We start from the raw sequence: 27,332 nt of genomic DNA, 5'->3' as shown, positions 1-27,332 counted from the left end.
TAATCTTGGAACACCCTCTGTTCTCTGCGGGCCATCTGCTCAACTATGCCTAAAAAAGAAAATAACTGCGCTTTGGTTAACGTTGCCCATAAGGCCGCGATCTCTTCATCAACCCGTATCCCCGAGCACGCCACCGGCCTCTTCTCCGTGACGTCACTCGCCGAGCGCTCAGGCCTTCTCTTGTTTAGGTGGTGTTGGCTTAGCCCCGATCACTCGGCGAACCAGTTGAGGAGAACATGCATGACTATGAAAGAGGGTAACTTGTAATCGTCCGTATAGCTCTCTTAATATCAGACGTTTCACACAAATTGTGGTGCGAATGATTAACTTTAGCTGTACCCTACGAGTCTACAAAATTTGTCCGAACCTTTTCAGGGACCCTTTCAATGACTGAGGGACAACGTCTCTATTCCCTTCTAAATACTCGACAAGGCCTTTAGCTGCGGGTCTGCTCGTTGCTGTTCAACGAAGTCATCCAAGGAAGGCGTCATCATCCCCGTCGTCTTGCGGCGGCGGGTCAGTGGGGGCGCGTGATAGGTAATCGGCATCAGTGTTTTCTTCCGGACTTGTACATTACAGTGATGTCATATAGTCTTGCAGCCTGAGGCTCCACCGCGCCAGCCGTCCTGAAGGGTCCTTTAAGTTAGCCAGCCAACACAACGCGGGATGGTCGCTGACGACTTTGAATGGCCTGGATATAGGTAAGGGCGGAATATTGCTGTAGCCCAGATGATGGCGAGGCATTCCCTTTCAGTCATAGAATAATTGCCTTCCGCTTTTGACAGCGACTGGCTAGCGTAAGCTTTCACGCGTTCAAGTCCATCTTTACTCTGGACTAGGACGGCACCGAGGCCTAGGCTATAGCCTAGGCCTCGGTGCCGTCCACACTGACGCCACACTGACGCCAGTATACTGGCGTCAGTGTGGATTTCGGTATCGGCGTTCTCGAAGTGTGCAAGTACCGGCGGCGTCTGTATGCGTCATTTGAGTTGCTGAAATGCGTAGGCCTGCGGCGTTTTCCACTTGAATTCGACATCACATTTGGTTAGATGTAACAGCGGCTCAGCGATGCGTGAAAACTCCTTGACAAAGCGCCTGTAGTAGGCGCACATGCCAAGGAATCTACGCGCTGCCTTTTTGTCGATGGCTGCGAGAAATTTGCGATGGCAGCTGCATGCCTTCTGCGGGTCAGGGTGGACTCCAGATTTGCTGATAACGTGGCCTAGGAATAGGAGCTCATCGTAAGCGACGCGGCACTTTTCCGGCTTCAGAGCGAGCCGTGATGACTTGATGGCCTCTAGTACTGTCGCAAGCCGCCGAAGGTGATCGTCGAAATTTCCAGCGAAAATGACGACGTCGTCCAAGTAAACAAGACAGGTCTGCCACTTCAATCCCGCTAAATCCGTGTCCATCACGCGATGGAACGTTGCAGGCGCTGAACACAGTGCAAATGGCGTAACCTTGAACTTGTAGACGCCATCTGACGGGATGAAGGCAGTCCTTCCGCGATCTTTTTCGTCGACTTCTATTTGCCAGTAGCCAGACTTGACGTCCATCGACGAGAAGTATTTAGCGTTGCAGAGCCAATCCAATGCGTCGTCTATCCGTGGGAGGGGGTATACGTCCTTCTTCGTTATTTTGTTCAGTCGACGATAATCGGAGCAGAAACGTAAGGTTCCGCCGTTTATCGTCACCAAGACTACATGAGATGCCCAAGAGCTTTTCGATGGCTGGATGACGTCGTCGTGCAGCATTTTGTCTACTTGTTACCTAATAGCTTCACGTTCTCGCGTCGAAACTTGATAAGGGCTCTGACGGAGTGGTCGAGCGCACTCTTCGGTAATTATGCGATGCTTTGCAACTGGTGTTTGTTGAATCCTCGATGACGTCGAAAAGCAGTCTTTGTATCGTCAGAGAAGACTTCTCAGCTGTTGCTGTTTGCTCAGGGGGAGACTTGGATTTACGTCGGAGTCTGGTTCGAGAACTATGGTCGTCAGGGTAGATGTGACAGAATCCGAGAGGACAAACGCATTTCTGGTTTCCACAATTTCCTCGACGTATGCGATCGTCGTGCCTTGTTGATGGGCTTGAACTCCTGGCTGAAGTTTGTTAGCGTCACTTTCGCTTGACCTCCGTGCAGTCGAGCGATCCCATCCCTCTAGCGACGCAAATTTCACGATCGAGCAGTAGACGTTGTTCACCCTCGATGACGCCTTCTACATCTGCGGGTGTTTCGCTGCCGACGGAAATGACAATGCTGGAGCGAGGCGGGATGCTGACTTGGTCCGCAAGTAAACTCAAGGCACGCTGACTGGAAGGCCTCTCCGTCGGTATTGCTTGGTCTGTCGGCAGCATTATCGACTTCGACCTCAATTCTATGATGGCGCCGTGATGATTCAGGAAGTCCATGCCGAGAATTACGTCTCGCGAGCACTTGGATAACGAACGTCGGAGCTATATAGGTCCGGTCATGAACTGTAATTCTTGCCGTGCAGATTCCCATCAGCGTTATGAGGTGTCCTCCAGCTGTCCAAATTTGAGGGTCGTCCCATGCAGTCTTGACTTTTTCAGCCTGGCGGCGAATAATCCACTGATGACGGAGTAGTCGGCTCCTGTGTCTACTAAGGCGATGACTGCGTAGCCGTCGAGAAGCACGTCGGGGTTTTGTTCTTTGTCTTGCGTTGCAGTTAGGTCTTGGCATCGTATCACGGCTGCGTCGTGTGGACGTGTGGCTGGTACGTCGCGTCGTCAGGTGGTTCATTCGTCAGGGATGCACTTCGGATTGGCCGGCGCGTTCTTTGCTTCCAGACTTCGTCGGGATGGCAGCGTGGCGTTATGTCATCGAGATAGTCTCTTCAGCGTCTTCGTCGGCGGCAGACGATGTTCGTCAGTTCGACGAACAGCAACCGCACCTCCATCGGTTGCTGCTTTTAGTTTTCTGGATATGGGCTGACGGACCGACCCCGGGCTGGGCCATTGTACGGACGGCGCTACGGCGACAGGTAGCGGCATGGTGACGGCGAACGGGGTGGTCGTGGAGAACTCCACTGAGTTACGGCGAGGCAGACGGTGGTGTCACGAAGGCGCTCCCCAAGCTGTGGACGTGGTGCGTTGATGGCGAACCCTCTCAGTCCCAAGTCGCGGTATGGGCATAGGCGGTACACATGGCCGGCTTCTCCGCAGTGATAGCAGAGCGGGCGGTGGTCGGGGGCTCGCCAAATGTCCGTCTTAATCGCGTAGCTACGCTGGACGACGGGTGGGCTTGCTGACGGCGGCGGACGAACGAATTGCGGTGTAACACGGCTCTGGCGCGGGCGCATACGGGGACCTTGACGGTGGGCGACGGCGGCTTAGGTCATCGCTTCCGGCACGGGAGGCGGTGATTCGGGATGCACTTCGGAAACGCCCAGTGACCATTGAAGTTCGTCTTTGACCATGTCAGTAACCGAGGACACCAGAGGTTGTGATGAAGGTAACATTTTGCGCAGCTCTTCGCGCACAATGGCCCTGATGGCCTCTTGGAGGTCACCGGAGTCAAGTGCTTGGATGGCACACTGCGGCGTGAGCACTTGGCGGTTATATTGCCTAGTGCGCATTTCCAGTGGTTTCTCAATCGTCCTTGCCTCTGTCAAGAACTCAGCTACGGTCTTCGGTGGGTTGCGAATCAGTCCGGCGAAAAGTTCTTGCTTTACGTCTCGCATCAAGAAGCGGACTTTTTTTCTCTTCGGAGATTTCCGGGTTGACGTGCAGGAAAGGACGGGTCACCTCTTCCGTGAAGATGGCGATGGTCTCATTGGGTAGTTGCCCTCGGGTTTCGAGCAGAACTTCAGCCCTTTCTTTTCGGATGACACTCATGAAGGTCCTCAGGAAGTTACTGCGGAACAGGTCCCACGTTGTAAGGGTGGACTCTCGGTTCTCGCGACATCTTCCAAGGAGAAGTACACGTGGTGTAGCTTACCCTCAGAGAGCTAGTTGTTGAAGGTCGAGATCCTTTCGAAGGTTTCGAGCCAGGTTTCCGGATCCTCCGACGTAGCTCCACGGAAGGTAGGAGGCTCTCTAGGTTGTTGAATCACGATGGTTGACGCTGGGGCTGCCATTGTGGTTGTTGAGTTGGCCACGGTCTTCCTGGTCGTATCTGGCCGAAGTCCGTGCTCTGGCGGCAGTCCTTGCAGTCTGCCGCTAGCTCGCTAGCCTTAGGCGACGTTGATGTTGTCATCGCGCTTTGGGCTTGGATCGCGGCTTTGCGGGGGTGTTCGGTACATGAACGCACTATCACCTCCACCAGACGTCACGTGGTAGTGACGGTGAAAAGCGCTCACCCGTAAAAGATAAAAACGTTTAGCCGTTGATATGAACTAAAGTAAGGGACGGTCATCTTGAGTGGACATGAGTTGAACGTGAGTGACTGTCGCCTAGTGTGGGTAAACGTTACTATACTACATACGTGTGAGTGCCGGTGAGTTGCAGTGGACACAAGCATCAGCGTGAGTGGGCGCCAGTAAGTGTGAATGTTCGTTGGTGAGTATAAGCGGGCGTCAGTACGAACCTAAGTGACTGTCAATGGGTGTGAGTGCACATTACCGAGTGTGAGTGAGTACATGCAGAGCACCGTGCGAAAATGTTAGTGAGTGAATGTGAGCGTCCGAGTGATCTGCAGACGTATGCTGTGAAGCCACAGAGCGACCTAAATTATTTGCTATTACAGCTTTTTTTCACCGAAGAAGCCTCTGTTTCGTATCGCAGAAGGTATGTGAGCCGTGACGTCATGACACAGAAGGTGGTGACGTGAGAGCAGATAATCGTTACGTTTTGGCACTCGCTCGGCTTGCTCGGTCGTCGGGCCGCGCGACGAGTAGCTGCTCTGCAGGCGATTGAGTTATGAGGCATGGAACGACTTTATTATTTACGTAAGAAAACCAACGCATGCGTCAGACCGGGCGCGGCGCCATGAGCAGGAAGCCTACGTGGTTGCCCTCTACCTACTCTGCCCTCTAAATGGCGTACACAAGGGGCCATGACATGTCAATGGCTTGACTTTAGTCAATGCCCCGTTTGTATTTGGGGGATATGTGAATCTGATCTGAAATATGCACATCTGATTGGAGTTCGGAATAGTGACGAAATGTAATGCACTTGTTATCCGCACCTGCCTGTGAAACTTTTCCTTCCACGTTCCTTTCTGCTGTTCTTCTGCTGTTCCAGAAAAGCACCGAGTACGCTGTGTGGTGGCTGTTTGTCACTTTTTCAAGCACCATAGTCATAAACGGTAAGCACTGAGTAATTCATCAAACGCAAAAATTCGTGTGCTACACGTTACAGTCGCAGCAAAACATCTTTCTAGACAATAAAATACTAAAAGTACACATTCCACACACACACACACACACACACACACACACACACACACACACACACACACACACACACACGCACGCACACACACACACACACACACACACACACACACACACACAAACACACAGGCACGCACGCACGCGCGCACAAAAATACGATATACATCAGGTGTAGCCCTGCATTTGTAACTTCGTACTATCTTTGCAGCATGCTTTATGTTCAACTCTAGAGCAAGGTCGAGGGGCGAAGCGAAGTTGTTCTTTACGACTGCATTAAACGTTCAGAACAGATTTTAGACAAAGTACTGCAACACTATTTTGGGTAGGTTTCAAATACGCTGATCTCAAGTTGACAAGAAGCTTGTCAGGGTTAAGCAAGTAAGCCTACGGACATAGTTCGTTGAACAAGTGCAAGTTACTTTTCAAGAACAGCAACACTGTCCTCACCCTTTAGAAACACGCATGTGACATTTAGACCCCATACCCCTTTGCATCGAACCTTAACGAACCTGTCGTCAGACGCAATACCTGAACGGAATACCGGAACACGGTAGATGTCTACTTTCTGCGTCTAGCAGTGGCGTTGTAGAACCATCTCGTGGGGCTTTATTCAACTACAGCGCATTTGAAACAAAGGTGGAAGCTTGAGCGAGCGGGTAGTATATACAGTTCATGGCGATGTTTTGGGGCAGAGCGCGCGAATAAATGGGGGCATTAGAAACGTTCTTGTGTTACGTCATCGTTTACGCAGAAGGGAGAAACAGAATCGATTACGTATATGTTCATGATTGTTACTGTCAATGGTTTTGTAACAGCAGATGTAACGTAGAACGTAGTGGTCTAGTTGGCATTGCGTCACAAGGTGGCGACGTGTGCGCAACTGCGGGATCAAGATAAGTGTATATGTACACTGTTCTGGCATTCCGTTAACTGCAATACGTTTACGGGCAGGTTAGTACTCTCTATTTCGGGCTCACCGTTTGTGGCCATATGCTAACTGCGCACTTCCCTTCGTTCAGAAACATGAGTAAGAAAACTGAAGAAATGAGTAAGGCAGGGCAGGAACGTCCGGTTTCCTACCTTACTCACGGGGAAGGAAGCTAAGGATACAAAACAACAGATGCACCGTTTTACAGTAGAGCTCTTGCTTTTGTGACCCGGCCTTCAACATCCGCAATAGTAGCCTACATTAGAGAATTACACGGGCCCGCCGTATAAAGTCCGGGCCCATGCGTGCATGACCAGGCCCGGCCCGGGCTTGCCGGAGCAACTATACAAGCCTTAAAATTGTCATTGCTTAGGTTGTTTATTCTAAGGCACCACAATAAAACTGCATGCAGCGCACGGAGAAAGAAGTATTTATGCAGAGCCAATAAAACATCGCCAAAACCTTTTTTTCCGAGGGAGCACGTGTGCGGCTAACATGAAAACGCTGACGGAAGCAAAACATAGGTTAAACATTTCTGGCAAGGAACTTTATTTAAAACTCTTGCGTACGCTAAAGTATTGTGATCCGCGAGAATCATACACACTAATAAAGCAAGTGGTAGTGCCGCTTTATGGTCGAGCACTGACATCGATAACTAGGTACAGCGCTGTGCTCTAGCTCTCCTCGCAAGGCGTTCTAACAGTACGAGGAAACGACATGGCGCAGCGCACAATGCAATATTGCTGCTGTGCCATTGCTGCTGTGCGCCGCATGAACGCCACCCTGGTAGACACCTTCCGCGTAAAAGTATGCGCTGTCGCGGGAGGAAAACCAGCAAAGGCGTTACGGTGTCGCGTACCTCGATAGCTCACGAGATGAAGACAGACGGAGAAAAAAAAAACTGGGAAAAACGGGACACTTCGCAATACTAGATTTGGCCTGGCGTTTACTGTCCTTTCCGCCCAGACCAGTGTGTGCACCCCGATGTGCTAATCATGCAGCTGCTCAGTATAGGAAAGGTTAATAATGTGCGTGCGCACAACGCTGGCACGTACTTGTACTTTGACTGGTTTTTTTCGTTCAAGTATGTACCAACTGGCCCAGATTTCAACCCTTCTACAACGCTGGCGGCAGCAGTGGAAGCCAGAACCTGGCTTCGGCAGAGCCGACTGAGCGGAGCAGAGGACGAATCCTCTTTCCACGCAGTGCGGATAAAGACGTGTAACACAAGATTGCCTGGTCTCGTGCCCTACGTGAGGCTAACTTGGTCTGGACCCTTTTTGCAGTTAAACGCACGTCGAGTGTCTACAGACGTGCACCCTTCTAACACTCCACGCGCAGGCCCACGAATGCTCATTGATACCGTGACAGAGCGGTGGCGGCAGCGCGAGAGCACATTTAGTGCTTTAATTGTTATCGCAGGTAAAATCGCTGTTGTGAATAGTTCATGCAGCAAGAAGGAGTTTTAATATTGGGCGCAAGAACAGCTGAAAGTTCGAACGCGAATATTCTAACTTGGGCACGAAAAAAAACATGAAGGTGGGAAGTGCACTGCTTTACCAATCTTGCTCAGGCAACGACGAAGCAATTCTCATGTATAAATTTCAGGCCCACGAAAGACACTGCGAATGTTGTTAAGGTGGAAGCAATCTATGTGCAGTGCAGTGACCATAAATTTTTCGTTTGTGTGTGGCAAGAAAGAAATTGCGATAAAATGATACGCAATGAAATAATTGCATCGAGAGCGATAAAACAGTGGAATCGGAAAACAAAATAAGTCAGACCGTATCAAGGACAGTTTCTAGTGCAATTTATTATTATAAATATCATTATTATAATTCAAAGACAGTTTTTTCAACCTGTCATTTGAGCTTCGCAGAGAATGCACAGCCCGCGTGTATCCCAGTGTTATACCTAAGCTGATTAGTAAACGGTCCCGGCATGGGCCCGCGGCTTCAAGCCCGAGTCCGGCTCATGCCCGTCAAAAATCGCTTCACCCGGTCCGGTCCACGGGCCGTGCCGGGCCCGTGCAGAGCTCTAGCCTAGAATTCTCATTTCGTTTTTTTTTTGATCGTTTGATGATTGAAGTCCCTTCAGAGACCTGTGCTACCGCCATTCTGTCCTTATTATACTAGTACTTTGCAGTATGCGCGGCAACGTTCTCTATCACAATTATCTGTCGTCGTGCGGTTTTACCACTGTGGAGCACACGTGACATTTTCAGTCAGCGATGCCTCGTTAATTCAGCTGGAGGAAGTGTTTGCTAATCATCTTACACGATCACAAAATTTGTTTGCTCTTGCCCTGCTACTCTGTCTCTTGACACAAAAGGCGGCGCCTCGAAAGCAACACTGTAATAACACTAGTTGTGGTATTTACGTTACTTTACATCTGTTCAGGTGCTGCCCACAAATCTGGTGTTCGCGAATGCCCCGACGGCCGCAACTGCGGCCCCGGGACCAGCTGCACACCCCTTTCTCCGGGTGGTGATAGCTACGGCTGTTGTCCATACGACGGAGGCATGCCTTGCATTTACAAAGGCGACGCAGCCGGCGCCACTGTAAAACACGGCTGCTGTCCTCGTGGACACCGTTGTCTACAAGGAACGTGCGTTCGTGACGAAGGCGGTGTCTCCTTTTCGTACGCACCGGCCGCACTCTTGGCTCCTCAGCGGAGGAGTCTACGCAGCACGACGTGCAGTCCAAGTGAGTGATGGTCGCCGCCACTGCAAGTGGTGGAAATTGGAGATGATTTTGACATTCAAGTTCATTAAACAGCCGAGTCACTTGAAAATAGAAGTGCATTCGTTATTGGTAATGCACAAGGAGCCCCAAGTTTGGGAACTGTCACTGGGACAGACGATGATGACAAATAAATGACAAAACGCAGTGGTTATGGCAATTTAGCAGACAATTTGAAAGCTAAAAGCAAGGGGCATAAGTGCCTTTAACAACAAGATAAAGTTGTATTCAGTAATGAATGGTAAACAAAATTTTCCTGCTTATTAAATGAATTATCGCCAGATTGCAACGCGAATAAAAGGAATGACGCCACATTGTGACGGAATTGCACTTGTCTACTTCTGAATTCATCGATTCTTATGTTTTAACATCTGTTTTGCGCGGTCATATAGAGGCGCGTTCTTATTACGTCTGCCATGTGGTTCGTCCATAGAGTTTCTCACTATAACACCTAGAGGGAACTCTGCCGCCACCGTCCATGGGAGTTGCTTAAGGAGCGCTGTGCCGTCATGGGAATGACGGTATATATGTGTCTGCGAGGCTTATGTTGGCTGTTGTTGTAAGAGATACGTGCACATGGCTACAAAAATAACGCGCACTTAAGGTAAAATCTTCGTAAAAGGTTTTCCGTCACCTATATTACACCTTCCAATCAAGTTTACTTACCTATACAATGCATAACCAAGCGAAGAAAAGCAAAAAAAGACGACAAACTGTTCCAAGGCGGGTGCCAATCTTGTCTTTCCTCCAGATTTAGCGGCCCGCTGTAATTTTTACGTTTCATATAATTGTACCCGCCATAACAAGTTCTCATAATTAAACAAAACATGTTTTCCTGTAATAGGATAAAGCTAAAAGAGCTTTTTTACGGGCTATTTAGTAGAGAAGGAAATATTGTGACAGACGAAACGGCGCTTGCCAGCCGTGTCTTCAAGGTGTCCTGCATCGGGGAACGATGAAAGAGGAGGCAGCATATCGCAACGCGAGTAAAGCCGAAATCTGATGGGCCAGTGGTGGTCCAACACGAGATCGCAAGTCAAAGTGCGCGGTTGGTTTTAGTGCTTCCGCTCTGCAGACAGAGCCGCGGCAGGGCAGCTGAACAAGCGTGCACCAAATAAAAACTACTGCGTACCAAACGTCTCAGCAAATCTCCATTCTTGCTCCGTGATCTGGACGGAAGAGGTCACGTGTTCGGCCACCCCTGTTGCTCCACGGAGTGCTAGCTTGCCAAGGCTGGCTGCGTGATGTAATGCTCCCTCCTATATTTTTCCTTCCATGCTGTCCTGGCTCTCCGAGAATGCCAATCCGAAGTTGCAATGTACCGGCATTCACATGCATACCACAGCGCAGCAGCGCCAGATTTCCCTCTAGGTAATAATAGTGAGGAACTCTATGGGTCCGTGGTGTGCACGCGTGTCTGCTGATGTCCCGCTTCCTTCGGCAATGCTGTGTTTGCGGTTCATTTTTTCCGTTGCAACCTTGCTTGCCACAGTTTGATTCTGCTGCTCCGACTTTGACAGTGCCCGCGGCTGCCAATAACATAAAAGAGAGTTTTAGAATAGGTGCCCCCAAACGTTTGGGGCCTCAAATAAACAGCGTCGAAGCCACTGCGCATGCGCCAGACGCAAACTGCGTTTGGGTTTTGCGACGGGCACGCTATTTCACCGGTTTAGCGGCAGTCCCTAAAGCTGCCCCGAAAGCTTTGCGTCAATAAACATGGCGGCACCTATCGTAGCGACGATTCTAACCTAGCTAGCACCAAACTGGGCTCGATTCGTAATAACGCGTCAAGTTAGCAAACTAGCAGAAGTAACTGCGGTTATCGCTTTCTCTCAACTAGCGTGTGTTATTAAGATTGATTCATTAGACGCTGCTGATTCCGAATTCACTTCATGGCTCGTAGGCCTAACACGGCTTAGCTTGAGCGGTGAAGGCACGTAAAGTTGGTTACTCAAAACTAAGCGTAACTAATTGCTTGCTGCTAATAGAATAACCCCTAAATTGTAATTATACGCGGAAACACGAACGTCAAAATTGCTCTTGCCATAAAATGGTATATTTTATTTAATTATTTATAATAGCTTTCTTTGACGCCGAGTGGTACCGCAAACGCAAGACGTTATCCGCAAACGCAAGGCCCTTTTCTAAAACTCTTTACTCCTGCGTGCCCCAACGTTAACACTCGCGAAGTTCTTTGGGTCCCCAAACTTTTGGGGCCCCTATTCTAAAACTATTTAATGGCAACGAGGGTGGGGGATTGCGTCAGTTTACAGAGCACGGTAATCCAACGAGCGTCGCGGGGGCGTCTCGCAATGCCAGAACTTGGAAGGTTTTATTAGTTCGCTGAGGACGCCGGCGAGAACTTTGTATCCTATGTGGAAAGGTTCGAGTACTTCCTAAAGGCCTCCGAGGTGAGCGAAAACCTGAAGGTTTCTATGTTTATCACGGCTACAGCGAAAGCGAAGAAGGCCTATCGGACGTTGAAAACGCTGATGGAACCAGAAAAGTCTGAAGCAAGACATATATGAGCAGCTGGTAGAAGTATGAAAGCGCATTAGGCTCCAAAGTCATTCGTTATCGCAGAACTATTGAAGTCTAATTCCCGTTTCCAGCAAGAAGGGGAACCTATGAAAATATTTGAGCTGAGGCGTTTAGCGGCGTCTTGCAGCTTTGGCACTTTTCTTGACGACGCACTTCGGGACCGCTTCGTAGTCAAGCTGCGTGACAGAGCAACGCAAGTTGAGTTGCTGAAGAAGGGGTCCTTGACGTTTATAAGTGCATGCGATATTGCCAAAGGCACAGAGCTGGCACGCAAAGAGAACCAAGAGTTTCAGCCCAGCCGTGTTCAATGAGTCAACGCAGTTTGCCGTACAACGAACGGTGGAAAACGCGATGAACCCGACAGACAAGCTTGTTCGCCCCACCGAGGAGTGACACACGCGCGACACTTGTCTGAATGCTTCCCGTGTCGATCTTCCCAAGAGCCCTCATTCTGCACTGCCGTCGTTGCAAGCGCTACAGACATCAAGTGAAAATGTGCAAGTGTAGGTCTAAGGGCACTATGCGAATATAGCGTATGAAAACCGTGACAATGAACTGGTGTAACACAATGTTTACTTGTGCGGTGAACGCGCAGCATGGTATGAAATATGTCCGAGTGGCAGAGAGAGAGGGAGAGGGAGAGACAGAAAGTAAACGTTTGTTGATGGAAGCAATCACAGGGGCGGACGCAGCCGCGCTGCGCCCATTGTAGTTGCACTCAAGTCGAGCCACAAAGTGTGGCGACTTCTAAGTGACACTGAATCAATGCCTGCGCACAGGTGGTTATCCTCTTCCCGTGGTCGATGATCTTTTTACAACTTTGGCAGCATTGAAATACTTTACAGAACTTGATCTGTCTATACTACGTCTCAGCAGCTCGAACTACATCCTGTGGCAGTCAGCGGCAGTCGTGAACACACATCTTGGGTTGTTCAAGTACACGCAACCGCCATATTGTCTTTGGACTGCATAGCGCAGACGGAGGGACCCCAATAAAAGGACAATATGATACAGAGCGCATTGCGCTCTGTATATTGTGGTCGTTCCTTCCGCGCTATACAACCAGAAGATCATGAACCATCATGATCCTGTTGCAATAACTTATCTTTTCGCTTAACTGTTTTCTCGATTGCATTTGCCTATGTCATCCTGCTGATGTTAGTATTAATCTTTCTTTATCTTAGCTTTCTGTATATGTATATTTTCTTTCCAGAGCCAGTCCTTTCTGTACCAATGTACCTTAGTGGCCCCCTGCTGCAATGCGCTGTGGCGCTGCAGGTATTAGCATAAATGTAATTTAAAAAAGAACTAGCCCAAATTTCTATATGGTAGTGGAACAACCCTATAGTTATGGATGATATATTGAAGAGTCTTGCCTATGTTGTGTGCTATTTGGGCGATGTGTTGATTGTTGGAGCATCATTTGACGCGCGTTTGCAGAAAGTACAGAGCGTGTTATCGCGCTTTCAAGAAAAGGTCGTTCCAGTTAAGAAAGAAAAATGCAAATTCCTTGAAACGCCCGTATCATATCTGGGATGCGCTTGGAATTCGAATGGTACACACCCGCCTGATGAAAGTTCAAGCGATAAACCAGGCTCCTAAACCTAAGAATGCAGCGCAATTGCGAGCGTATGTTGGTTCGATCAAGCGTCCTTCAGATTCTGCGAGGCTGCTAACGAAACCAGCGGCGCCTTCGGAGAACTTGCCGCATTCATCCCGCGCTAGGACAGCGTTGCGATCCAGCCGCCGCATGGTGACACCGCTTGGATCTTTCACGCAGCTGCCGCGCCAGACAGACTCCTGATCGGTACAAACCGTGACAAAAACGAAAAATAAAAGAAGAAAGGAGTGTTGGGTTGTCACAGACGTGTTCCTGCGTCTGTCATGTGGCGTCGCTGCGCAGTTGTGTGCGCGAGTGTCGCGTGTCTGCTGGCGTTCCGATTGCTGGCGCGCCCGTGTAAGCAGCCGGCACTGCTGTGTTTGTGGTTCATTCTTGCCGTTACGGTCTAGCTTGCCAAATAAACAGTACGATTCTGTTGCTCTGGCTTTGACATCGCCCGCCGCGGCCACAACAGTCTCAAGCGTACGCAGTTGCTTTGAGAGGCGCCGTAGTCAGTTGCCCAGGTAAGCGGGGGGATTAAAACCTCTAAACTCCCTTCCCCCTCCCAGAAATTTAGAAAGGCGGAAGCCTTGAGTGCGTATACTCCATCTCACAAGCGGATTGCAGCACTGCCGAACGTACGAGGCGTACACAGGTAATATCCTTGCGCAGCGGTATATAGTTCCGGGCGTAACTGGCTGATTATGGCTACACTAGAGAGTTTTATTTTTGCTCGCTACATGACACAGTACAGCGATACGTGAGGTGCTAGGACCTTTGCACATGCGCGTCGTATACCGAGAATTTCTGTGGCAGTTACCGCCAGTAACCGTAATACCCACCCTAGCCGTGGCAACGTGGCAGCCTGGCGGTGACATTGGCGAAACTGAACCGTGACGAAATATAGCCGACGCCGCAAAGAGTAAAAAAAAACGCGTCTTCAAAATGATCGGATGACGTCACATTTCTCAGGGAGGCTCGTGTAAACAAGGTAGGTTAGTAGCTTTGAAAAGAAGATTTGGTACATTTCGGTCTGGGTGGGAATCGAGCCAGGACCTGCGGGGTGTCATATGAGCACGATTCCGTGAAGCCGCGGCTGCTCCACGCTTCTGGCGTATTAAAGGTGCGCCTATAGTGCGTGGCTGATTGCACGCGTCACGTCGCAGTTATCTCGCTCCATAGTGAGTGCGTCATTGGGCGCCATACGTGAGGGCGCGGAGGAAGTGGCGCCACGTCATGAGCTTATAAAATTATTATTATTTATTATTTCAGTAATACTGCCAGCCTTCATTTGAAAGCCCTTGGCAGGACTGGGTGTTACATGAAGCACAGCAAAGTACAAGGCAATAATAACAAAAACGATTGTGTGACGCCAATAGACACCATAATTAAGGACAAAGTCACGCTCAAGGAACCACCAACGAAGGATGCTGCGCACTTTATACAGGGCCAAGCCTTGTAAACGAGTGGTATGCCCAATGTTCACATTGAAGGTGATGACATCACTATCAAACAAATGAGCGCGTTGATGATATTTCGCGGTCTACAAGCGGTAGAATGCTTTCGTATTCCCACAGATAAGCAGTCTTAAGTGTCTGCCACATTTTAAGTTTAGTAATTTCTGTGGCACCAGGTGTTGTTAGGCAGAAAAACGGGCGCGCGTGCGCTCTGCGCATTGCCGTCACAGTCAGCGCGGCGCCAGTTGTCGGCGGCTCGCGAGGACGGCAGTGCAAGTACGCCACTGCGGAAGGAGCGCATGCCGCTGCGCCTTAGTGAGGAGGTAGCCTCCATTTCAATCACATTACTATAGAAAGAGTAGCGAAGTGTGTAACTGTGAGGTCTGTATGGTTGGAAACCTTAATCGCTCGTTGGTTCGTGGATTATTATTTTTTTCCTAGAGAATATATACAGGAAGTCATGGATAGTATACTGCTAAGTATACTATCCATGACTTCCTGTGTTGCATCTTGACAGAAGCACAGGCAGGCACTAGCTCGAGTAATTTGTCTCAACAATTTTTGCAATGTGGTGGCGCGGTGTTGCTTGAAAAACACCTGAACATATTTTTTTCCAGCAACTTCGCCTACGCTGACCACGCATTTACAAAATTGTAGCTCAAAAATCAGTGAGGAGAGAATCGCAGGGACTATTTCAGCACATATAAATGGCAGGGCTGCGCTCCGCTCAGCGGACTTCAGGAAGGAACTGTTTGCATCTTTCTCTGCACCGTCACCGTACCCAGAGCAGACGGTCGAGTGCCAGGACCACACCACGTGCCCCGCCGGCAATAGCTGCTGCCACACGCCCGAGTTCCCGGTGGGAACGTACTCCTGCTGCCCGTACGAGTACGGCCAGGTGTGCTGTGCCGATGGCAGCTGCTGCCCCGCCGGCTACCGCTGCGAGCCGCGCTGGGGCATCTGCATGCCCGCGCTCCAGCAGGCGAAGCGTCCACCACGCAGCGGTACCGGCGCATCCAGCCGGCTGCGTCCCGTTCCCGCCCGGAGGGGGCCCCGGGCGAAGTGGCCGGGCACGATGAGCACATCCGACGGTGAGTACGTGTATATACGTCAGAAAGTGTCTGCACGTGGGGCGCTGGTATCGCATACTTTACTGCCGGCGGACAGAGAGCGTCGGATATTGACACCACCATTGAAAGCGACAGATCTCGAGCTCCTTTGGGCATTTCTGGTAACTGGACGATCTCGCAGAATAAACAGCGCCACATACCCAGCGATCCAAGTTGTCTGGTAGCCCGGGTACAAAGCAATGGCCGGCAGGCTGGCTTGCCAAGGAGACAACATGGGTCACTGGGTATGTGCCCGAACAGATAAATTAGCGTTTGGAATATCGGCACGTGCCCGTTCTTGGCCATTCCCCCAGAATGGATGTTGTCAAGGTGACACGAAGGGTATGCAGCCGTAAACATATGTCAAAGCAATAGCGCCCCATCCGGAACACGCAGCTCCGCGTTGAGCGAGACCACTTGATGAATAATCAATGCAACGGAGTTGCAGCCAGGATATTAGGGATAGGGTGGGTTGCTCCGGAGTTGCTCCGGGTTGTTGCTGTGTCGTGGTATCATTCGGCATTGTGGTTCACCACTTCGTGTCTTTGCTGATGTTCCCAAAATGTCTTGTGATTCACGCATGGCATGGGAATATGCAGCAGATAACACAAGAAAGCTATCGCTGACCTTCACACTCATTTCTGGTGGTTCTTGCGACAATTTTTACTTGTGTTTTCAATAGGTTATCTCAAGCTACATATAGGTTGTGAGCACTGTTCATAACTTCCCTCGTCTTGATCTGTACATATGTCATCATCTTAGGTGCGTCGTCTTTCGTTCTCTGGAATGTGCTCTGGAAGGTGGTTGTTCGTCTTGCGATATGACGGAGGACGCCTGTGGTATGCGGCGACCCGGGCGGAGCCCCAGTGACAAACATCGAGAGGTCGGGGGACAGGTTTCTCACCGCCACCACTTCTGAAGCAGCCGTTTCTATCACCTTTTAAATAGCGGAAGATGATAGTGATGAACAGTGAGCACAATATATATATATATATATATATATATATATATATATATATATATATATATATATATATATATATATATATATATATATATACATACATATATATATATACTGCATAAAGCAAACAGACAATGAAGCTAAGGGAAAGATAGGCAGAATTAGCTATGGTTGAAATTAAAATGTAGAAAATCATGAAGGAGGGGGGGAATGAAAGTGGGCGAATATAGGTATATAATACAGCAGCCAGCTGCGCGATTGTCCGCTCGAGGCACTTCGCGTGTATTCACGGGCTTCTTTCATGCTGCATTTATGTAGTACGTATTGAGCAACAGAAAGCTATATCGGCAGTTTTTCTTGTTGCTCTACAATTTTCTCATTGACACTTTTCATCTCATTATAATATTAGAGAAACTAATTAATTAATTAATTAATATTTATTAAATAAGCAGTGTGCAAAATATGTGTCTCAAAGCGACGGCAAACGACTTTACCTTGGTTCTGTCAATCTATGTGTCATTTGCATATTTTTAAATCGTGGTGCATGGTAGTTGGGACACCCTGTGTGTTATAGGGATATTACTCGAGTTTTCGCTTGCGGTCATGGCTTTTCCCTGGGTCGCACGATGTCAGCGAAGCGGCAGTCGCTAGCTAACACTTTCGAAGCAGCCCAAACAGTCAGATCTGTAACTGCGAGCCCCAACCCGTGGTTCGCAGTGAGCTGCGGCCACGGTGGGTTCAGGCCATGGGGACAGGGCGTGTATTTAACTTGATGCGTTTATTCGCGTTAGTTTCGTATACCAAAAATGTCCCCAACAGACAAACAAAACAAAGGCATTTGCACAGCGGCGGAGCGTTTCGCACGGGCAAGGCAAAAGCGGAAAATGGGGGAAACACAAAATGCTGATGATGGCTAGTAGAAAACTGTCAACAGTAGTAGAAAGACAAGTAGAAGCGATACGGCCCGCTTGAACAAACTTGACGCCATCAAATTTTGAGGAAGCACTATAGGGTATCGCAGACATGAACAGTTGGAAAGGTGCGAAAGGGTGAACTGGAACACATTTAATTGTTTGAAATCTTTATTCTTCAGATCTGCCGGAACGTCGTTGAAGGTAGGGTTCCTGCGTTGTTGTAGGCAAATTTAGAGTATTTCACATTGAATGGGTGGGACAAATAAACTAGGCAAAAAGTAAAACCAGACAACTGTTGCTTTCTTCTCGATTATCCGCTATTTTTGTTTTTAATTGTAAACTAATACATTAGGAAGTTGTATGCACGAAAGCCGTCTTATAAAGAGGCCTTTTATGTGCATCTTTATAACGATAACATGATTTCTATTGCTGCACTGACAATGTGGTATTCTGCGAATAGTTCGGAGTTTTGCACACTGCATTGTACAGAATAAAACATTATATTGTGGTATCCGACACTGACATTCGATTCCACAACGAAAAGTTATGTTATTTTATTGTACGAAAATAGACTAAAGTACGCTTCAGAATAGCAAAACATCATTAGGCTCGGTTTAAGTATTGCTTTAGAGTCGCCGCTTGTGAGTATACTTTTAATGTTTTCCGAGCAAGCAGTCGTATTTCGCCCTAAATTAGCGTAGTTATGAAACAAAAATGTCTACGTTGTGGTTAACTACGCTGATGCTTAATCGGCGTGATGTTTTGCTATTGAGCAGTAAGATCGTCCGTAGGTTCCAGCGCTGCGTAGAATCTAATGCGATTCATTTGGCGGGATGTATTGCGACTGAGTCGCGACATCGGTGGGTGGGACCTTTGGCGTGCGACGGCTCTGTTTTCATGGAAGCCAGAGAAAAACGATCGTACGCGACGAATAGATATATGCCAATCGTCAAATTTTCCCGCAATGCGGAAGGCTCGTGCCACAGAGGTGATCGTGTGTTGCTTGCCATCCTCATTCGCAGCACCGTGGATTCAGTGCCCCGACGGCACCTACTGCCACCAGAATTCCACCTGCTGCTCCTCCCGTTCCTCTTCGTCGGAGCCCTCTTCAGCCGAAGCCGGTCGCAGCTACGCCTGCTGCCCCCACGAGGAGGCCCAGTGCTGCGTCGGCGTCGAGTACTGCTGCCCGAAAGGAACGCGATGCGAGCGCTTCGACAACCAAGCCGGTCACCAGTGCCGGTCGCTCAACGACGAACGCGGACGGACGGTCCTCGCCTCCAAAAAGTACCCCAGCCTAGACAGTGTGCCCTCGGACACATGTGAGTGGCGAGGCGTCCTGCTTGCCATCGCAGTCATCTTCATGAAGCTGCTGAGCTCGATAGTTGATAGGAGATCTAAGGAGCAACACTAAATCAGTTAGGAATGGTAAATTGTTCTATCAAAACGCTATTATCGCTCACTTAGCGGAAACGCGTAATGAAGCTTCATTTTCTTTCATTTCGCGCCATAAGCTCAACTCCGGGTGACGTCATAGGTTTCGGGGTGCCTTTGCTGTTCATGCTTGGCCCCTTGGGCACAAAAAGTATGTAGAACCTTGCTTGCTTGATTCCTGTTCCTTTAAAAGGCAATACACGGTTGGATAATTTTTGAGTTTTCAGGAACCTTTACAGATCGCCTGTGGCAGATAGCACAATTCTTATCCTTGAGTTAGATTATTCGAAGAGGCGGACCGGAACACACATTCAACAAATTAACAAGCACTCACTAATTATCATTCCCCAGATTAACTTCATAATTAATTACTTTACGGCACATATTGCGATATACGAAGTGTACGTGGTTAGCTTGCAAGACGTGTACACTTGAAAGGGATCTTCGGAATGGAACAAGTTTCGAGATATTGCTTTTCAAAATGTAGGAAGAAATAGGCGTTTCACATACTTTTCTGCTTCAGTGCATATAACAAAGTTTTGTTGAGAAGTAAGTGGAACAACAGTGTATTTCTACAGCGAGTTTGATGGCGCAGATCTCCAGAGCGGTTTCATCCTACAAATTAATTCCAAGTGGATACGTCTTGCAAGCTCAGCGGCTTCAAATCGTAAATTGAAATATGTGCCCTAAAGCAATTAATTAAGAAGTTAGTTGGGGAACGCTAAATGATTGAATATATAAGTCGATTTCATGTGCAACTGATGTCCGCCTCTCTCAATAATCCAGCACAATGTCAAGAACTCTTTTCGCTGCAACAGGCCATCTTAAAAAAATTCCGTAAAATTTAAGAGGGTTCATCCCCCATCTTCTTTTCTCCTGAGAATTAACCAGGCCCTAATAATGTAATAACACCGTGTCAAACGAGGGACGGAACACGGAAGAAGACATGCACAGCGCTGTTCTTTTATATGTTCCGTCTTTCATATTGTGCACTGTTATCACGAATAACAAAATAGACCGAATTTCCGCCCTATATGGATCAGGGACAGAATCCAAAAATATTTTCGTTCGTAAGCACGCTTTGCCATAGGCTGACTTCCTTCATTGATATATGTCCCGCATCACGATTGGCTACATTATTCTCTTAGAAATTATTCGAGCTTAATATTATTTTGTGTTTGTGCACGTGAATACGGGTCCAGAATTTTCAGCGCTCGTAGGCACTCGCAGCGGACTGCAGGGACAGGCGAACGAACTGCTCGACAGCGCTCATTCGTTCTTCATCGCATGTTTGCAGTCTGTGCACTTGCTCGCCATGACCCGTCACGTCGTCAAACCCGCAGTCCCTGCGCGAGGCGCGCTAGCAGATGGTGACTGGGATCGAGGTTAAGTGGGCTTGCTCTAGACGCGGCTGTAAGCGTTAAGATGTTTGGTCTAGAGCCAGCTGCGAGGGAGAGGCAACAGGGCACGTGACCGCCCCCTCCCCCGAAATTTCTGTGCACCATGGGCACGTCGCATAAACAACGTGTGACAACATTCGCCTCCTCCCTGTCCCGGTCAAGTGCATTGCAATCCTTCCCACCCCCCCACCCCCTTTTCCCTGAGAAAAATTCCTCACAGCGCACTCGCGGTTCTGTTTCCTGCGTCCTTCTTCTTGCGCGGCTTGCTATCAGGGGGTACTAACTACTCTCCGCATGTCCATGTCGATGTTGGAGGGAAACTGCGGCTCGCGCGCTCGGCTGCGATGGAGAACGACGACGTCACTACAGTAGCGCAGGAAATCGTCGCGATTTAATTTTCCGTTTAAGTTTCTCTCTCTCCACTTTCCTATAACGTTTAACCTTTAACCGCCGACTTCTTGGCCAATCCCCAGTAGTGGGCAAACGCCGCAAGCACGGAACAAGCAAGCAAGCAATCACGCGCCTCTCTTTCTCTTTTATTACTGTTGTTGAGCGCGGCCCGCCTGCGCTACTGCGCTCGCTCCGTCGGATGCTCTGTTTCCACCTTACCGTGCACGTTGATGCGATAGTGTACCTCCGTCATCCTTAAACCAAGCCATTCTCTCTCCCCTTGCATTTACCTTTTCTCCTGCAGGGTTCTTCCGCCCATGCGCCTGCGGTTCCGGCAGAAGAGTTTTCTGCACACAGGCGCGGACAGATGCATTTTCGTTCCGCCTAGCCACATAAAGCTTCGCTTTAAAAACTAAATTGAAACAGCATGATTTCTATATAACGGCTTTTCCAAGTTGTAGTGCCGACTTCTGTCTCCAACAAGCTCCACTTTACCGCTCAATATTGCAGTCAGACTGCGCATCACTGTGCGTGATCATGGAGTAACTTGCGCATCGCCATCTATTGAGGTGCACGAATTACAATCGTCATATCTGCAGTGCCATTTGTTTCACAGGCTTCCAAATCAAGTGAACCATAGTGAGAAGATGCAAGTATACAAAGGCGTTCTTTCGCCTAGATGCCCCTCTCAGTTTTTCGTGGAAAGCCTACAAATTTAGGCCTGCATGGCGTAGCACTTTAGTTAAGTTCACTGACATAATCATCCTTGCATGTACTGAACGCAGCTGCCTTAAAACTCAGAGGCCATATGCATGGCGCTTGCACAGGTTGCTTATTCTTTCGCAGCCGACGGCATGTCATTAAGTTTTCTTAGCATTGTGCTGCTCTTCGAGACAGGGATCGCTGGGGACGGCGCACTTCTGCTAGGGTGCCCAAGATATATGGACACTTTATGGACAAGCCTATTTAACGAGAGGTCAAGCACGTAGCCAGGGTTCTTTTTTTTTTAAGAGTGGGCCCAAGCCTGCAGTGGCCTGAAAAAACTACTACATATGTTCTTACGGTGCATTTGGATAGGATCGTGTGCTCAAGAGAGAGACGAAGAGGAAGAGGCAGACCCTACCTGGAGCTTTTACCTTTGTATCAGCCTGCGCGTTTACCGCTAACTTTTCCCATGCAAATAATTGCATATATTTGTGCATCGGGCTTCCTTTCGTAACGTTTGATGGAGGTGCTGGGTAACGACTTCGAACGGAGTTTCACAGTCGCCGCTGCTTCATCTTTCATCGATGTCGCAGGAGACGGTGCCCGGTTCGGCAACGCCTGCGTCAACTGTCGTATTCGCGCATCCGCGTGATCCAGGAACATTCTGCGGCAGGCACCGATGGTGCCGACGTCGACGACTGGCTGGAGGTTTATGAGCGGGTGAGCAGCCACAACAAATTTGATTCCACAGCGATTGCTGACGAACATAATTTGCTACTTGGCGGGAACAGCGCCAGTGTGTTTCAAAACCACGAAGAACTTTCTCACTGAGAGACCTGCAAGCAGAAGCTGCGAGATCTCCACGGAAAACGATATAGTCGGAAGGTTGTCGCAACAAAGAGTTGGCATTACGAGTTCGAACGTCCACCGAAGGTTGTGTCGCTTATATACAAGACGTGCTGGCACTCTATGCCGCAAGGCCGACGTTGAAATTCCAGAGCCTGACAAACTCAGGCATTCCTTAAAAGATATCGCCGATGACGCCTTCAATTTATTGATTTGTAAGAACTGTACTTCGGGTACTGACGTTATCACGCAGTTCAAATACTTCAAGCAGGTCAAAAGCCGCAGGTCAAAAGCCGCAGGTCAAAAGTCGTTGGCTTCCCAACACGGCTGCAACATCGTCTTGTGAAGACCGACGGAACTCTCCTTCGCGGCAGCAGCAGCCTTCAGGGCCGCTGACGAAGATCGTGCGCCGTGATATGGAAGCCATGTGTCCAGCGGCTCTGTACCCGCCTGTCAACGATACATACGCTCCTATGGTTCCCCTTGTTCATGCTATAGTGCGCCAAGATCTCGCCAATGTCGGCTTTCAGTCAGTTTGCACCGTGGCCAGTTCCCGGCCAACCGACCGTCCTTCGCCCGTGCATACCCAAAATCAATGGATCCCTCGATCGAGGTTCTCGCAACATGGCTGAGTGGCGAACACCGGATGACCGACCTATTTGCTTCAGTTGTCGCCACGTTGGTCACGTCGCCCGATACTGTCGCAACCGCTGGTCCTCGGTGCCATTCTCGAACAGCCCTCGTCCAGACGGAAGTTTTGGACATTTCCAGACGCATTAATTAATCAACTTTTTGAGTATTGGCTGCAGACCCCAGGTATGAAACGCAAAGTTGTAGAGCACCTTGAGAAGCCTCTCAATAAGTTTTTTCCAACACGATATATCTCACGTGGTCCCTTTTTTCGCGTTCCAAAGAAAGCCCGTGAGATATGAAAAAATACCGCATGACGGGGCGATTACACTGTGTTATTGTGCTACTCTCAAGCGTGAGATGCATGAACAAGGTCGGCTGCAGCGAGACTGGCCTGCGACAGAGCGTTATGCCTGGTGTAGGTATCTGGGCATGCGGCTCTTATCGCATGACGGTGCAAATGCGTGCTGCTGACCGAGCGTTGCCGACCTCGTTCATCCATCGCGCGCTTGAGAGCAGCACAATAACAGCGCGCAAGCGCTCCATGACGTGGTATTTTTTCATATTTCGCGGGCTTTCTTTGGAACGCGGAGAAAGAGGACCACGTGAAATATATCGTGTTGGAAACAATTGAGAGGTTTCTCAAGGTGCTCTGCAACTTTGCGTATCATACTTGGGGCCTGCAGCCAATACTTAAAAAGTTTATTAATGAGACATACCTAATCAATTAGTTAAGGGAAAATAAAAGATAGCCTGAGTAGCTCTATAGGTCAGAGCCAACAGCATGCATTCGTTTCAACTCGCGTCCGGAATGCCTTTCATTTTTAAAACTTTGGCTCAAGTTATCTGGGACAACCTGTATATAGTCTTTCCTGCTTGGGCCAAAGCTATGGATGGCTCAAAGTATGCGGCTTATAACTCAAAAGCGATAATGGTTTCCTCCTCCTCGAAATGGGCGGACGAGGCTATAGTGATTATATGGATATCTTGTTTATTGCAATGAATATATTATAACGAAGAAGAGTAGCCTGCCTGCGCCACAGCACCATCGCTAGCGGCATGAGCTCGTGGTTGCTGTCTTTCGCCGAACGCTTGTGACGGCTACCCGTTCGCGCCCGTTGCTAATAAATCTCTTAGCAAGTGGTGGAGGTGCTGGGTTTCGACCCCCCTGGAACTTCGGAGTCGCACTCTACCCACCATCATGCCCGACGACGCACGCATTCTTCCAGCTCCTCCAACGGCGCCGGCCACCTTGGTTTGTGCCGGTGCCTTGCGTCAGCGAGATCCCCCTATCTTCTCCGGCACAGATGACGAAGACGTTGAAGATTGGATCTCGTCTTATGAGCGAGTGAGTGCCCGTAACCAGTGGGACGGCGTTACCAAGTTGAGAAACGTCGCATTCTACCTTACGGACGTTGCGAAACTATGGTTTCTAAACCATGAAGCCGACCTCATTTCGTGGTTGCTTTTCAAGACCAACTTTACCCAAGTTTTCGGTCGGCCTGCAGTAAGAAAGCTTCGTGCAGAACAACGTTTGCGCACGCGATCCCAAGAGGCCGGAGAAAACTTCACGAGCTACACTGAGGACATTGTCGACCTTTGCAAACGGGTGAATGCGTTGATGTCAGAGAAGGAGAAGATCAAACATATAATGGAGGGTATTCAGGACGACGCATTTCAAATGTTATTATCGAAGAGTCCTCACACTGTCGCTGAAGTGATAGAATTGTGCCGGAGTTACGACGAGTTGCGCAGGCAACGGCTTCACACCCGATGTCCCACCCCGCCCGCCGACTCTCTATCAAGCCTTGGAGTCGACGACAACCATGCTGCTCTCTTCGTAAAAATTCAGGAATTCGTTCGCGCAGAGGTCGCCCGCCAGATATCTTTGATATCTTCTGTCCAGGAACCACCACCTGCTTTGCATCCTACGATCCGCGACTTCAATAACAAGTATCTCAAGCCGTTCCTCCAGCTGTTGAGCAGACACCAGTCACGGCTCCTCTCACTTACGCTGAACCAGTTTCCCGATCTCGTCCACAAACGCCCCTGCAGCCCTCTATGCATCGACCACCGACATTTTTGCCGCCATCTATGCCGCTTCACGACCGACGGCATTTTCCTCCTATGCCGCTGCCCGACCGACAGCGTTTTCCGAATCCTCAACCGCGACTCGGACATTAGCCCCATGCACCAGTGGCGCACCTTCGATGACCGCCTAAATAATAATAGAGATACATATATTTATTTACTTTAAAAATATAAATAAGTAAGTGTGAACTGCATACGTAGGTGGCATATGGGGACGTGTACGTATATGGCCCTATGGAGCAGACACGGCCTACGGGGCCATATCTGCGCAATTGTTTATATTGTCACATCTGCACCCTTCTACATAAAACCACACGTGCCATGTCTATCGGTTGCTGCGGTGTCGGCGGTGTGTCTGAACTATCGCGTTTCCCAGGGTAACCGCATGTCTTATTTGGCGCAGACCCCTCGGTGCCGTGCCCTCAGTGGATGGTGTGCAGCTCGGGCTCGTGCTGCCGCGACCAGTACGGGGCCTACCGGTGCTCCCCGTACCCAGGAGGGGTGTGCTGCGCCTCGGGCATTTCGGGATGTCCGCCGGGCACCGAGTGCGTCGATTGAACGCCATTGCCTCTCTTACGGGTGCCGTCCCTGTAGCTATACCCACGTCGTCGATTACATCCAAGGAATACAGTGCAATTTTGCTCCGCTTAGGTTCCTGCTACAAGTGTGAAATGGTTGTAAATATTTTCGCCCTCATTAAAACTTCTTTCTGGGCGAGTTGGTGCATACTTGACATAAAAATTGTTACAGCGCGAACACATGCAACCACAAAGTATGAAGGACGGGACACAAGCGCTGATATTTTCCCCACTTGCCGAAATGGAACCACGCACCCCATACAATCGCGAAATACATGCAACTGCGTTGCATATATATTTGGTATTTCTTACTTTTATTTTCATTCATGAAGAAGTATACGTACTTGGAAAAATAACCACTGCCATCAGGAAAGGTGTCCCTGCATACCTGTTACGTTTGAGCTAATCATTGTTTCACACACCTTTATGTATACCTGGAACCAATTCACCCACCTCTTTTGTGCCCAGATTGATCAACTTGCAGTCATTAAAGCGCACACAAAAATATGTACATAGGCCTATCTACCAGGGAGACAAGCGGGGCACTTTCCACCTCCCACCCCCCCGCCCCCCAATTTTGAAACCCGGAAATATATGCACCTAGAGTTCCAACCAAGGTCACTCGGGTCTATACAAAGCGGCTTGAAGCACTGATAATGGGGATCTGGCCTCCACCAGCTGCACATGGAAGGAAGGAAGGAAAACTTTATTTGGTCCTGCAAGTAGTGATAATTAATCACTAAGCGGGCCGCTCCCACGTCGGGACCGGAAGGCCAAGCCTCACGGCCACACAGTGAGCCTGCTGGACAGCCCAGAATTGTTCATCCAGGTCCGGGCTGGAGTCTCGGCCACATTGGTTCTTCAGCGCACTCATTACTGGTATTTCTATAGCGCGCAGAGTCTACTCGGTAACAGTTCGTAAATTTCCCCACCTCTGCAAGTCTGCAGCAGTCTTTCAAGTCTTTAGACATTGATTCTGGCTGCTTGGTCAGTCAATAGTGCAACTGAGCCTCAATAGTGCAATTGAGGTTCACGGAACTTTCAAGGCTGCTTTCGCTTATTTGGTCGTGAGAGATGTTCTCGCGGTGAAACTGAGGCAGCACGAAGCATTCGCTTCTCGCTGCCGGCGGTCTTCATCATGTCAGCGTTGTGACAGCGAGTGCTCGTGGTCATCGAGCGAGATGTGTTTATATTTGCCTGCACATGCGTGACACCGTGCTTGTAATAGGCGTATCTACCGGTTCAGAGGGAGGTGTGCCCCTCCCCCTACACTTAATATTGAAATGGAAAAGTAGGCCATTTATTTATTTATTTATTTATTCATTTATTTATTTATTTATTTATTTATTTATTTATTTATTTATTTATTTATTTATTTATTTATTTATTTATTTATTGCGATAAAGGCTTGCCCTTAAGGCATAATTCTTGGAGCGTGTATGTGTATTATATGTGTGTTGTGAGGCCTGTGTTGTGTATGAATTGAATTGTTTTGTGGAATCTGTTGTCATGTATCCAGCGGTCATAGCTGGTTGTCACACTGTAGTGGAGGCCGACTTGCAGTAGGAGACGCGAGCGTTCCGATTGTAAACCCGTACATGTCCATATTAGGTGGTATGCATCTGATTCCACCCCAGGAACGGAGCAGTATGG

General features: G+C 49.1%; 1 protein-coding gene and 1 pseudogene across 1 annotated transcript in view; both read left to right on the top strand.

Moving 5' to 3' along the window:
• The window catches only part of LOC139059500 (progranulin-like), a 32,112-nt gene extending 6,297 nt beyond the window's left edge, over nt 1-25,815 (top strand). Inside the window, exons 2-6 of the mRNA XM_070537925.1 lie at nt 5,203-5,266; nt 8,682-8,987; nt 15,407-15,712; nt 18,631-18,927; nt 25,505-25,815. Of these exons, the coding sequence (XP_070394026.1) occupies nt 5,203-5,266; nt 8,682-8,987; nt 15,407-15,712; nt 18,631-18,927; nt 25,505-25,659 (1,128 nt within the window). The 3' untranslated portion in view covers nt 25,660-25,815. The remainder of the gene's footprint in view (nt 1-5,202; nt 5,267-8,681; nt 8,988-15,406; nt 15,713-18,630; nt 18,928-25,504) is intronic.
• Nucleotides 11,336-11,875, top strand: LOC139055005 (uncharacterized; annotated as a pseudogene).
• Nucleotides 25,816-27,332: the final 1,517 nt, after the last annotated feature.

The sequence above is a fragment of the Dermacentor albipictus genome, chromosome 1 (assembly GCF_038994185.2).
Source record: "Dermacentor albipictus isolate Rhodes 1998 colony chromosome 1, USDA_Dalb.pri_finalv2, whole genome shotgun sequence".
Lineage (NCBI taxonomy): Eukaryota > Metazoa > Arthropoda > Arachnida > Ixodida > Ixodidae > Dermacentor > Dermacentor albipictus.
Note: the sequence above shows the minus strand (reverse complement) of the source record. Positions and strands in the feature narration are given on the sequence as shown.